The 13,915-nt window shown below is 44.6% G+C and overlaps 1 protein-coding gene across 5 annotated transcripts in view; it reads right to left on the reverse strand.

Moving 5' to 3' along the window:
• Window positions 1-3,796: 3,796 nt before the first annotated feature.
• The window catches only part of LOC106579284 (PH and SEC7 domain-containing protein 1), an 84,869-nt gene continuing 74,750 nt past the window's right edge, over window positions 3,797-13,915 (reverse strand). For 4 of the 5 annotated variants that reach the window (XM_014159065.2, XM_014159066.2, XM_014159064.2 and 1 more), the window contains 5 exons: window positions 13,363-13,520; window positions 9,953-10,097; window positions 9,525-9,668; window positions 9,044-9,306; window positions 3,797-8,396 (listed from right to left, as the gene is read on the reverse strand). In XM_014159065.2, coding sequence (XP_014014540.2) covers window positions 8,360-8,396; window positions 9,044-9,306; window positions 9,525-9,668; window positions 9,953-10,097; window positions 13,363-13,520 — 747 coding nt within the window. In that variant the 3' untranslated portion in view covers window positions 3,797-8,359. Of the gene's footprint in view, window positions 8,397-9,043; window positions 9,307-9,524; window positions 9,669-9,952; window positions 10,098-13,362; window positions 13,521-13,915 lie in introns of those variants that run through there. The other variant, XR_006760741.1, reaches the window with a different exon arrangement.

Here is a 13,915-nt window from a genome sequence, read left to right on the forward strand (position 1 = left end):
AACCCGGCAGCTTTTCTGAATAAGAAATGAAACGGGGGACAGGGGCCTCGTTTATTTACGCTGACAGTGATGGTTTAATATTCGCGGAATAGTTAGGATAGGGTACCATTCGCTCCATATCTTATTTCATTGGAACCACTTCACAGTAGCAAATAGATAAGCCATTTCAAGTATTTTGCTCTATTTGACCCGAACTGAAGCGCAGTTTAACAGTAGAACAGACGGTTCACCTTTTCCATTGGCATTTGTAGGCTACTGCATCTGAATACTGTAATGTTACATTTCTTCAGTAGACACTATTTAATTTATTAACATTGTACATATACAGTATCATAACCATTGCAGAATACATTTCTCACCTTTGCTGGCCATGATGAGTTCATATTCCCGAAGTAGCCATACAGCAAATGACCATGCACATCTCTCATTGTGCATTTTACATTTTAGTCATTTAGTAGACGCTCTTATCCAGAGCAACTTACATTTCATACATGTTTTTTTTTTCTTCCCTGTGCTGGCCCCCCGTGGGAATCGAACCCACAACCCTGGTGTTGCAAACACCATGCTCTACCAACTGAGCCACAGGGAAGCCTATTCGATATTGTAAATTCAAGTTTTTGCATCAGAAAGGGAGCGCGGTTTATAACTTGCAGTAGAATTGAACAGTTGAATAGACAGTTGATATTTTGCATTGAAGTGTATAGACTACCACTGTAAATAGGCCTGTAGCCTACTTGTGCAGTCTTTTCAGAAATGGCACACGCAGATATTTATTAAATGTACGCAACGGTTATAATTGAGCTCCTGGTGAGGACTAGATGGTATAAAGCTAAGAACATTTACTTTTCGTAGCAGGTTAGGAGAACTTACGCAGCAGGTTAAGATAATTAACGTAGCAGGTTAGGATAATTAGGTTAAGGCTAGGACAATAGTTCGTTTTGGGGTTAGTTAACGTTCTCCCCGAAAATACACAAAAAAATGTTTTCGACGATTTATGCATCACTTCCGTCCGTAGCTGTATACATCTAGCCACAACTGTTGTGTCCGACAAAAGTTGCTGCTCAGTATGACATAATGTCAAAGACCTCGAACACCATGAGTGTGAAAGTACGTGACTGACACACACAGATTTACTTTCTTTTGTTCCATACTCAATGCGTATCTACCTTTTGAAAAGACAAGTGCAAACGCTCTGGCCTATGACAGTCCAGAGAGGATATATAAATAAATACAAATATGCCCTCGTTTTGTCGAGATCAGAAGATAATTTTTTTCTTTATCAAGAAATAACAAAAGTTATTTTGTCAAGATCAGGACATAAACTATAAATAGGAGTGGACTTATTGATGATAGATTGACTATGGCTGAGGCAGAGCCCACGGTGGATCAGCAAATCCGTTTTTTATTTTGATCAGTGATTAACATATGCAAAAACGTCATTATGTCTGTCAGTTATAGATGGCTTCCAGTTATGGCTCCGTTACAATCACATTTTAAAGGCATGCAAAAGTGTGGTTGCACTTCTATTTTAAATGGATTGAATGTGCAATGTTCAGTGCAAGAAACGTTAACATTGAGGTCTGTGGTTTCAGACTACCAATGAAAGACTACCAGACTACCAATAAAAGTTTATTTTAATCTCTTAAATAGTTTTAACAGAGAGGTCAGCCTCTCAATAGAAGAAAAAAACGCAGTCATAAATAATAACAAGTAGTACAGAACATTTTTAACAGCAAAGCAGGCGAAGTGAATCACATGTTGAGGTTTCTAAATACTCCAACATTTTATGTAGGATACTGTCTATTTGTCATTTCAGCCCCAAATGGTGGGCAAAATGTATTGTTGGAGCTTTGATAAGAAGACCCAGGCCTATACAGTAGCACATGGCTACTTACACCAGATAATGTTCTACTCGAAGGTCTTAGATCTTTGTAGTCTTACTGCCTTTGGTGCACTATGACAATGCTGTCCATCTATCATCAATATGTCCACTCCTATCTTGAGTTTCCCTTGTGATCTTAACAAAACAACTTTTGTTATGTTGTGATCATGAAATAAATACACTTCATGGCCCAAAGTATGTGGACACCTGCTCGTCGAACATCTCATTCCAAAATCATGGGCATTGATATGGAGTTGGTCCCCCCTTTGCTGATATAACAGCCTCCACTCTTCTGGGAAGGCTTTCCACTAGATGTTGGAACATTGCTGCTGGGACTTGCTTCCATTCAGCCACAAGAGCATTAGTGAGGTCGGGCACTGATGTTGGGCGATTAGGTGTTCCAATTCATCCCAAAGGTGTTTGATGGGGTTAAGGTCAGGGCTCTGTGCAGGCCAGTCAAGTTTACATTTACATTTACGTCATTTAGCAGACGCTCTTATCCAGAGCGACTTACAATTTGGTGCATTCACCTTAAGATATCCAGTGGAACAACCACTTTACAATAGTGCATCTATATCTTTTTTGTTTTGGGGGGGGGGGGGGTTTAGAATGATTACTTTATCCTATCCCAGGTATTCCTTAAAGAGGTGGGGTTTCAGGTGTCTCCGGAAGGTGGTGATTGACTCCGCTGTCCTGGCGTCGTGAGGGAGCTTGTTCCACCATTGGGGTGTCAGAGCAGCGAACAGTTTTGACTGGGGGGGGGGGGGGGGTTAGAAGGATTACTATATCCTATCCCAGTTATTCCTTAAAGAGGTGGGGTTTCAGGTGTCGAGTTCTTCCACACTAATCTCGACAAACCATTTCTGTATGGACCTTGCTTTGTGCACAGTGTCATTGCTATGCTGAAACAGGAAAGGGCCTTCCCCAAACTGTTGCCACAAAGTTGGAAGCACAGAATCGTCTAGAATGTCATTGTATACTATAGCGTTAAGATTTCCCTTCACTGGAACTAAGAGGCCAAGCCCGAAACATGAAAAACAGCCCCGACAATTATTCCTCCTTCACCAAACTTTACAGTTGGCACTATGCATTGGGGCAAGTAGCGTACTCCTGGCATCTGCCAAACCCAGATTAGTCGGTCGGACTGCCAAATGGTGAAGCGTGATTCCTCACTCCAGAGAACACGTTTCCACTGCTCCAAAGTCCAATGGCGGCGAGTTTTACACCACTCCACGCTTGGCATTGCCCATGGTGATCTTACACTTGTGTGCGGCTGCTCGGCCATGGAAACCCATTTCATTTCATGGAAACCCATTTAGTTCCCGACGAACAGTTCTTGTGCCGACATTGCTTTGAGAGGCAATTTGGAACTCGGTAGTGAGTGATGCAACCGAGGACAGACGATTTTTAAGCACTACGTACTTCAGCACTCGGCGGTCCCGTTCTGTGTGGCTTACCACTTCACGGCTGAGCCGTTGTTGCTCTTAGACGTTTCCACTTCACAATAACAGCACTTACATTTGGCCGGGGCTGGTCTAGCTGGGCAGAAATTTGACGAACAGACTCGTTGGAATGGTGCCATCCTATGACGGTGCCACGTTGAAAGGCACTGAGCTCTTCAGTACGGGCCATTTTACTGACAATGTTTGTCTATGGAGATTGCATGGCGTTGTGCTTGATTTTATACACCTGTCAGCAACAGTTGTGGCTGAAATAATTGAATCCACTAATTTGAAGGGGTGTCCACTTTTGGCCATGTAAGTCGTGTAAGTCGTGATTTCGACATAATGAGGGAAACATTTGTTTAATTTATATATCCTCTCTGAAGTTCCAGTACTGGCCCCATTTGTGGTGGTATCTTATTTTATGTAGTTTGACTTTGATATTTGACAAAATACAATAATGCACAAACAATCCCTTTTTGAAACACTTTTATTTTTCCCACTATGCCTCCCCAGAAGAGCTCATATACAAACAATATTTCCTTAAAGAAGTGAGGTTTTAACAGGCAGTCGACACGTGTACAGCTAAAATGAGTAAAACAATCCAAGTAAAAACATTTCAAATATCTCTCATTGGCAGCAGTCTAAGAAAACTGAAATGAGTCAGAACCACACTGTAGTACACTATATCACAGTTTTGAATGCATTGGTGGCTTGGTGTGGTGTATACAACACATTGGCAGAAAACAGCATAAATACAACAACTTTTCCTTCATTCAGCTTTATAATTTAAAAAAATCATGACAATGAACTGAAGGACAAAAATGTTGCTCTATATATTAACCTTTCATTAAATACTCTAAACATAATACAATGGAAAGCAGACCATTATAATATTATCTCATGCTGTATATATACAGTATATACACACATGTCACATTCAGAAGTGCTGGCTGGGAAAGGGTCAAACATACAGTAACACCTGGGCTTTCATTTCAGTATCACGGAGCCAACATTTAGATTTTATTTCCCGAAAATGTCACAATCAAATAGGCACATTTGACATACTTGGAGGGAACTAGCGGTTTCCATGCAAACCAGTGCCATGGAGACCCTGCAGCTGCTCAGTGATAACGTCAGAGGTGGCAGGGTGGGCATAGAGAGCTCGCTGAGCTTGAAGCGGAGGCTAGTCCTGACTATCATACTGCTGTACAACAGACAGTGTACTGTATCAAACTGTCTGTGCCTCTCTCCCTCATGGTTAGTGCCTGGGCCACAGGGAACAGGGCACGTACTGCATAGACCCCAAGATATGAAGAAATAGTGTGTTGAAGAGGACATTTTCAGTGTTGTTCACCTGTTGATTGAACTACACAACGTCCGTTTGTATGTAAAGGGCCCTCAAAGCTTGTACCCTCCAATGTCCCGAGGTGACATAGCATTCTGTGATAGACTAACCTGGTCACATATGCCACAAGTGTGAAACACTATAAATAAATACAAGTACCAAGCAGTAATATCACAGGAGTAACATTATAATATTACAATATTACAATACAATTCAAGGTATATGTCATCAGTAATAGTAACAATATACACAAGCAGTTAAGTGATGAAGGCAGCTTCCCAAAAGATTGTGTAGGAGAGTGATAGCAGTGAGAAGATGACTGAGACAGAAGGCAAAGCAAACTGACAGGGGGGAAATGAAGTGACGCGAGAGAGGAGGAGGACTGAAGGGGAAAATAGAGAGGGTATGAGATTGGAGTGGAAAGAGATCATGGAAAAGGAAGGTGACAAATGCAAAAATAACTGAGGTGAGATAGGAAAAGACGAGAGGCAAAATACACCAAGTGAAACTTCGACCTAACATTCAATTGTCTGTACTAAAATTGTACAGATACTTTTTTTCAGCAAGGTAACTACATGCGATGGACACAGCTGGATAAAGCATTCCTGCTTCAAAACATGACATGAATCTGCCGGCTAGAATATTCTCCTCAGCCACATTCCTTAAATAGGCTCCTTAGTAGAACAGCAGGTCAGCCAGGTCGCAGCATACTGCATTCAATGACATTCACAAACCTACAGCAGAACAAAAACACATCTCCTCAGATGTACGCATTCGCGCACACACACACACACACACACACACACACACACACACACACACACACACACACACACACACACACACACACACACACGCAACTATCTGTCAACGATCACAGATAGCTCCGCAGTACTCCCTAGCCAGAGACTGCGAATGGGCCACCCTAACAAGCTTGTGCAGTGCGGGGGCAGCAATGTTATGGCTGAAAGGTAACTGAATGTCCTGCTAAACAGCTCTCTCTGCTGGTAGGATGCTGGCAACACAGCTGTTCAAGGCGATGTTTGAAAGCCTGAGTAGAAAATGTCTATCCTTCAAACATATTACGCAACAATATGACATTCTCCAGTGAATGTTTGAAACTGAAGGTATGTCATGAAATGGCTATGTTGATTATTTTTATTTACATTGATTGAGGATATGGTATGGATATGCTTCCATACATATTTTGTCAGTAAATGCATTGCCGCTCCCCCCCCCCTCTAAGCCTGCAAGGCAATCCTCTCACATTCCACGTTTCACATTCCCCTGTTACATTATTCCATGTCTGTTTTTCATGTAGCAACAACAGCAAAACATTACTCTCTGACAAGATTAAGAAATACCTTCAAAGTAAATCATGCTAACAATTTAAAGAAGAATGCCTCTCACTTTCCGAATACTTCAGAGCAGAGACTTGAAATAATGATGGGAATTGATTGTGGCACTGTCCCACTTTGCTAGGTCTCCTTTCTCAGTCTCATCATTGTTTGATAGATACATAGGCTTTAAGATAATACTCAGATTGTGCTGGTGCCTTTGTTGGCCCTTTACATACAGAATACTACGTAAAAACACAATTATCACAGAACACTTTCAGGACATTTAAATACAGGGAATGTATAATATCAACTCTGTATGTTTATTTTATGCATATTCACCAGGATATATTGTCAAAGTACATATACTGTATAATGTATCATACAATATAAGCATAATATAGTAGCTGGCTGGTTATTATAAAACGTCTGCCATAAGTTTACTATGAATATGAATAAAATACTTCTTATATTCTTGATATTTCATCGTACAATGACGCTTACAACAGTACACCAGAGGAAGAGGAGCATGTCCGACAGACTATTGTAAAATACTGTAAAAATATATATTAAAAAAACAAGAACATTCAGGGTCTGCCTGGTGAGAGTTAAATAGGTCTTATAAACAAGTGCCCTATACATATGCACATAGATTAATGGAGTAACAGGGAGGACATGTCAGGGAGTAACAGGGAGGACAGGTCAGGGAGTAACAGGGAGGACATGCCAGGGAGTAACAGGGAGGACAGGTCAGGGAGTAACAGGGAGGACAGGTCAGGGGGTAATATGGAGGACAGGTCAGGGAGTAACAGGGAGGACAGGTCAGGGAGTAACAGGGAAGACAGGTCAGGGGGTAATATGGAGGACAGGTCAGGGAGTAACAGGGAGGACAGGTCAGGGAGTAATAGGGAGGACAGGTCAGGGAGCAACAGGGAGGACAGGTCAGGGAGTAACAGGGAAGACAGGTCAGGGGGTAATATGGAGGACAGGTCAGGGAGTAACAGGGAGGACAGGTCAGGGAGTAACAGGGAGGACAGGTCAGGGAGTAACAGGGAGGACAGGTCAGGGAGTAATAGGGAGGACAGGTCAGGGAGCAACAGGGAGGACAGGTCAGGGAGTAACAGGGAGGACAGGTCAGGGAGTAACAGGGAGGACAGGTCAGGGAGTAACAGGGAGGACATGTCAGGGGGTAACAGGAAGGACATGTCAATACAACAGCGTGAATAAAAATACAACACAACCCAAACCGTTGCTGCTCTCTTTTTTTCCCAGGAAGAAGAAAAAGGCATAAAAGAAAAAGCTGAGCTCAATGCAGGCATGCTGAGAAAAAAACTAAGTTCAGCCCAGAGAAGTAAGAAAGAAGAACAGAAGCCCACCACAAGACAAAGCAACTGGCTAGGTAGGAGTAGTATCAACTGTTATTAAATGGGCACTCTGCGATTCAACAATACAAAGCATCCACCCTGCCACTGATTTGGTAAACAGCTGAGGGATAGGACTGGAGAAATGTAACCCCTCTCAAATCCATGGACAGAGCTATGGATACAAGGACTAACCATCAATGATATCAGAAACTTAGTTTTAACCATGTTTTGTGGAGATTCTGCTTTTGTTTACAATTACACTGTTTACAAACAAAGGAGAAAAACAAGTTTATATTTGGGGTTCTGATAGGGTTCAACAGTTGAACTAAACTCATGAGGCATATATATGTTATATTCTTCAAAAATCAATGGGTATATATCAATCGCAGATTGCCCCTTTAAGGAAAAGGAAAGAAACCATGTGTCTCTCTTGCTGAGAGGATGATGCAGTACAACTAAGCAATAAGGCACAAGGGGGTGTGGTATATGGCCAATATACCTCGACTAAGGGCTGTTCTTAGGCACGACGAATCCCCCGAGCTGCCTTATTGCTATTATAAACAGGTTACCAACGTAATTAGAGCAGTAAAAATAAATGTTTTGTCATACCCGTGGTATACGGCCTGATATACCACAGCTGTCGGCCAATCAGCATTCAGGGCTCGAACCACCCAGTTAAAATGACATGTCTCAAATGACACCCGCCACTCTGACAACCCATTTGGGAGATAGGATAGAGATGGGAGCCACAGTTACACCCTCTCTGAGAGGGGAGAAGAGTGAGAGTGTGTGGAGAGTGGAGTGTCTGAAGTCATGAGAGCTCAGTCTCTCCTCTGCCCTCGCCCTGATTCGGGCCAGGAGGAAGAGCTGCAACTGAACCTCCATTGCGGATCCCGATGCACAGTGCACTGCCATTACGGATCCACTAGAGCCACCTTGTTGCCGCCATATTTGCCCCAAAGAAAAGTTCAGGAACTGCAAGTACCCTAGTGTTTAGGCTCCCTCATGGAATGTGGACACACCCTGAAGTTGTGGAAAAAATGGAACTGCAATGAGTCTAGCTCCTCTTACTGTAGTATTACAGTACTGTAACACATGTTGAAATCAACAGAACAGTCATTGGAGATTTAAGGTGTCAAACGTGTAAACATGTTTGGTCCCAAATCAGAAAAAACAACATCAAGAAAAAAGGTTGGTGGAGGGGTTTGTGAGAGAGGTGACCTCAAAGAATTAGAAGGAAAGGATGCTGGATGGGAGTCCCTGTACGGCAGAGCTACCACTTACGGGAGGACCCTCTGTCTTACCGTATGCTATACTACAGTCTATTACTGTATCCAGAAAGCCTTCTCTCAAATACCTCCTGTCCAAGCTCCATGACCTCTCCAGTGCTCCTCCCTCCCTCATGTCCCAACACACCGCTGGCATTGGCCAGTGACCGCACCAGTCATAGGACTTGCACCTCTGCATCTCCCCTACTGGCTGAGGAGATCGGGGGTGCTGGATGGGGGCGCCATGGGGGAGGGGGGGGGGCTGGGGGGTGGTGTATACAGTAAACTCTCACCCCGCTCCTTTTCAAGCTCCTATAACCCCCCTCACCCGGATCTCAAATAACCTGCGCAGGGAGACAAGCCTGCCACGTCATCACCACCCAGCACCCCACCCTGACTCACTTCTTGACGGCCTGGCGGTAGCTGTATCTCTGGCCCTCGGTGCGCTTGGAGCCTTTTCCTATACCGCTACAGCCCACCGGCTCCTTGGTGCTGCTGCCCTGGGAGGCCTGGCTGGCCTGGCTGCTGTCCTGCAGTGTGGGGCTGGAGTGGGCGCGCTGCAGGCCATTGTCCTCCAGGATCTGGGCCTCGAATACGGACAAGTCATCCTCGCCGCAGCGGATCTTGGCCCGCAGTAGCATGGCGTAGGTACCATAGCGCGTTTTCTACATTACAGAAGAGGGAGGGGAGGGAGGCAGAGGGGGACAGAGGGAGAGGGAGAGGAAGAGGGGGGAAGGGAAGGGAGAGAGAGAGAGGACTGAGAACATGAGCGAGGCAGAAATGCAGTGCTGCATAATTGCTTAACGCTTGACTTGATTCCAATTTCTTTCTTTTCTTTTCCTGTAGCCTTTGAAAAGTTCACACACTGTCGCCTCGGGCTCACCTCAAACTCCAGGTACTCGTCCCGCTGGCGGTACTCCTCCAGCTCACGGCCTTTGACCTTTCGGTCTGGAGGATACGAGCGCAGCTCAGCCAGTTCAGTGGAGATGGCCCGGAACCGAGCCTCATGGGACTGGACCTGCTCCTCCTGTAAGCACAGATACTTAGGGTCAGAGTTCACCACCCAGGTCACCAGAGGGCCATGCATTCTCTCCCAGCACATGATCATCACTAGTTTGACCTCTGTAGGCCTATATTTTATTTCTGAGATCATCGCGAGTTTTGTCCTTTAATCATCCTTGTGGACATTTAAAATAATAGCATTTATTCATTCATTTTGAAGTGTGCCTTCAGGGATGTTTTCAATTATGGTAGTGATGTGGTATGGTAAATGTGTTTGGTGATATGAGGACATGGTACGGAGGCGGGTACCTGTGAGAATTTGGAGGTGGAGCCTGGCAGCAGCGGTCGGGCGAATTTCTTCTGTGAACCAATGGCTGCAGGGAAGGGTGGTGCTGAGAACATGGCTGATACCGTGTTGATGCGCGTGATCCACGACTGCATTTGCTCCGCGTTTCTATGAGGACAAAACACACACACACACACACACACACACACACACACACACACACACACACACACACACACACACACACACACACACACACACAGAGTTTATGAGATCTTGTTGTACAAACACACGCACGCACGCACACACACCACACATATAAATCCCTACTGCACAGAGCTAAACTAAGCCATCATAGTGATTATCATCACAGCTGCTGTACTGAAAAACGCTGCTTTGCTGTTGAGAAATAAATAATTGAGGGGCCAATTAATAGATGTTATCTACTAACAGGCCATTAGAGAACCCGGAGAGTAATCAGATTGAATCAGACGGTTTTGTCACAACTACCTGGACACTGGCTGAGAAATGAGAGAGAGGACAAGAGGGTGGGAGGGAGGGAGAGAGAGAGAGAGATAGGGATGGAGAGAGGGAGCGAGAGAGAGAGGGGGGAGAAACAGAGGAAGAGAGAGAGGGTGAAAAAAAGAGGGTGAGAGAGGCAGGAAAGGAGAGAGAGGGGCGGGAGAGACAGAGAGTGACAGAAAGAGAGGGAGAGTGAGAGAGAGGGATGGATGGAGAGAAAGGAAGTTAAGTGAGAGAGAGGAAGGTATCTGGGACAGGCTGCAACTGGAGCAGAGCTGGTCCTCCTGGGTGACTGGAACATGTGGCCACATCATGTGCCTCTGCATTCTTGATTTACAACCCCCTCACCCTCCTCCTCCCAAACACACACACACACACACACACACACACACACACACACACACACACACACACACACACACACACACACACACACACACACACACACACACACACACACACACACACACACACACACCGTCTTGTTAACTAACTTTGCGGGGACACACAATTTATAAAAAATATTGATCCTATTTTCCCTAACCCCTAACCCTAACTCTTAACCCTAATTCTAACCCTAACACTAATTCTACCTTATCCCCAAACCCCCTAGAAATAGCATTTGACCATGTGGGTGACTAACAAAATGTTTTACTATCCTTAAGGGGACCAAACAATTGAAAATCCTATTTTTAACCGAGGGCAGATGTTAACAGAGGGCAGATGTTAACCGAGGGCAGATGTTAACAGTGGGCAGATGTTAACCAAGGGCAGATGTTAACAGAGGGCAGATGTTAACGGAGGGCAGATGTTAACAGAGGGCAGATGTTAACAGAGGGCAGATGTTAACCGAGGGCAGATGTTAACCGAGGGCAGATGTTAACCGAGGGCAGATGTTAACAGAGGGCAGATGTTAACCGAGGGCAGATGTTAACCGAGGGCAAATGTTAACCGAGGGCAGATGTTAACAGAGGCCAGATGTTAACAGAGGGTAGATGTTAACAGAGGGCAGATGTTAACCGAGGGCAGATGTTAACAGAGGGTAGATGTTAACCAAGGGCAGATGTTAGAGGGTAGATGTTAACCAAGGGCAGATGTTAACAGAGGGTAGATGTTAACCAAGGGCAGATGTTAGAGGGTAGATGTTAACAGAGGGCAGATGTTAACCGAGGGCAGATGTTAACAGAGGGTAGATGTTAACCAAGGGCAGATGTTAGAGGGTAGATGTTAACCGAGGGCAGATGTTAACAGAGGGCAGATGTTAACCGAGGGCAGATGTTAACCGAGGGCAAATGTTAACCGAGGGCAGATGTTAACAGAGGCCAGATGTTAACAGAGGGTAGATGTTAACAGAGGGCAGATGTTAACCGAGGGCAGATGTTAACAGAGGGTAGATGTTAACCAAGGGCAGATGTTAGAGGGTAGATGTTAACCAAGGGCAGATGTTAGAGGGTAGATGTTAACCAAGGGCAGATGTTAACAGAGGGTAGATGTTAACAGAGGGCAGATGTTAACCGAGGGCAGATGTTAACAGAGGGTAGATGTTAACCAAGGGCAGATGTTAGAGGGTAGATGTTAACCAAGGGCAGATGTTAGAGGGTAGATGTTAACCAAGGGCAGATGTTAGAGGGTAGATGTTAACCAAGGGCAGATGTTAGAGGGTAGATGTTAACCAAGGGCAGATGTTAGAGGGTAGATGTTAACCAAGGGCAGATGTTAGAGGGTAGATGTTAACCAAGGGCAGATGTTAGAGGGTAGATGTTAACCAAGGGCAGATGTTAGAGGGTAGATGTTAACCAAGGGCAGATGTTAGAGGGTAGATGTTAACCAAGGGCAGATGTTAGAGGGTAGATGTTAACCAAGGGCAGATGTTAGAGGGTAGATGTTAACCAAGGGCAGATGTTAGAGGGTAGATGTTAACCAAGGGCAGATGTTAGAGGGTAGATGTTAACCAAGGGCAGATGTTAGAGGGTAGATGTTAACCAAGGGCAGATGTTAACAGAGGGTAGATGTTAACCAAGGGCAGATGTTAGAGGGTAGATGTTAACCAAGGGCAGATGTTAGAGGGTAGATGTTAACCAAGGGCAGATGTTAGAGGGTAGATGTTAACCAAGGGCAGATGTTAGAGGGTAGATGTTAACCAAGGGCAGATGTTAGAGGGTAGATGTTAACCAAGGGCAGATGTTAGAGGGTAGATGTTAACCAAGGGCAGATGTTAGAGGGTAGATGTTAACAGAGGGCAGATGTTAACAGAGGGTAGATGTTAACCAAGGGCAGATGTTAGAGGGTAGATGTTAACCAAGGGCAGATGTTAGAGGGTAGATGTTAACCAAGGGCAGATGTTAACAGAGGGTAGATGTTAACCAAGGGCAGATGTTAGAGGGTAGATGTTAACCAAGGGCAGATGTTAGAGGGTAGATGTTAACCAAGGGCAGATGTTAGAGGGTAGATGTTAACCAAGGGCAGATGTTAACAGAGGGTAGATGTTAACCAAGGGCAGATGTTAGAGGGTAGATGTTAACCAAGGGCAGATGTTAGAGGGTAGATGTTAACCAAGGGCAGATGTTAGAGGGTAGATGTTAACCAAGGGCAGATGTTAGAGGGTAGATGTTAACCAAGGGCAGATGTTAGAGGGTAGATGTTAACCAAGGGCAGATGTTAGAGGGTAGATGTTAACCAAGGGCAGATGTTAGAGGGTAGATGTTAACCAAGGGCAGATGTTAGAGGGTAGATGTTAACCAAGGGCAGATGTGTGCTCTGCAGGGAGCAGTTGAAGGTTCTGGCTCCAAGCCAAATAATGAACCATCTCGCATTCAACTTATAGTGTGTAGCCTGAACTCGTGAAAGCAAGGGATGGTTCAATCTTACAGAGGAATGAGAGAAGAAGAGTGAAGCGAGGGATGGGACTCACGGTGCCTGGAAGAGGTAGACTCTCCAGTCGGCGGTGCGGAGGTAGAACACATTGGGTCTCTTGCTGTAGTCAGCAGCCCTCATGGCCAGAGAGTGGTGGATGGACACGGCGTTCTTCAGATCCTCGTCCGACAGCTGTTTATCTGGCCGGTACTCTCCCTGCATGGTCAAACAATGACAATCATCATAAAGTGTGATTACATCATGATGTCATTATTGACCATCGCAGTAGTTCTGACCACAGGGTAGTGTATTCAACCCCCAGATGGTTCTTTGAGTACCGGTAATCTAATTGAGTTGTCATGTGAGTATGTCAAGCATCAGTGAGTTGGCATTGGATGTTAGGGTGTGAAATTCCAGCAATCAAAAATCACAGCAATTGATTGTAGCCCTTTCCTGTAGTCAAATGACCAAATCTCCCTCTAGTGGCCTCATGGGTGGAATGTTATTACTATCTTTTATCATTTCATAATTAATAAACATAATTATTTTTAAACCTGCAGAAAATCCGGTGTTTCTATGTCAAACGTTTTTTAAATATATTTCAGTCTTCT

Source organism: Salmo salar, chromosome ssa19, assembly GCF_905237065.1.
Source record: "Salmo salar chromosome ssa19, Ssal_v3.1, whole genome shotgun sequence".
Classification (NCBI taxonomy): domain Eukaryota; kingdom Metazoa; phylum Chordata; class Actinopteri; order Salmoniformes; family Salmonidae; genus Salmo; species Salmo salar.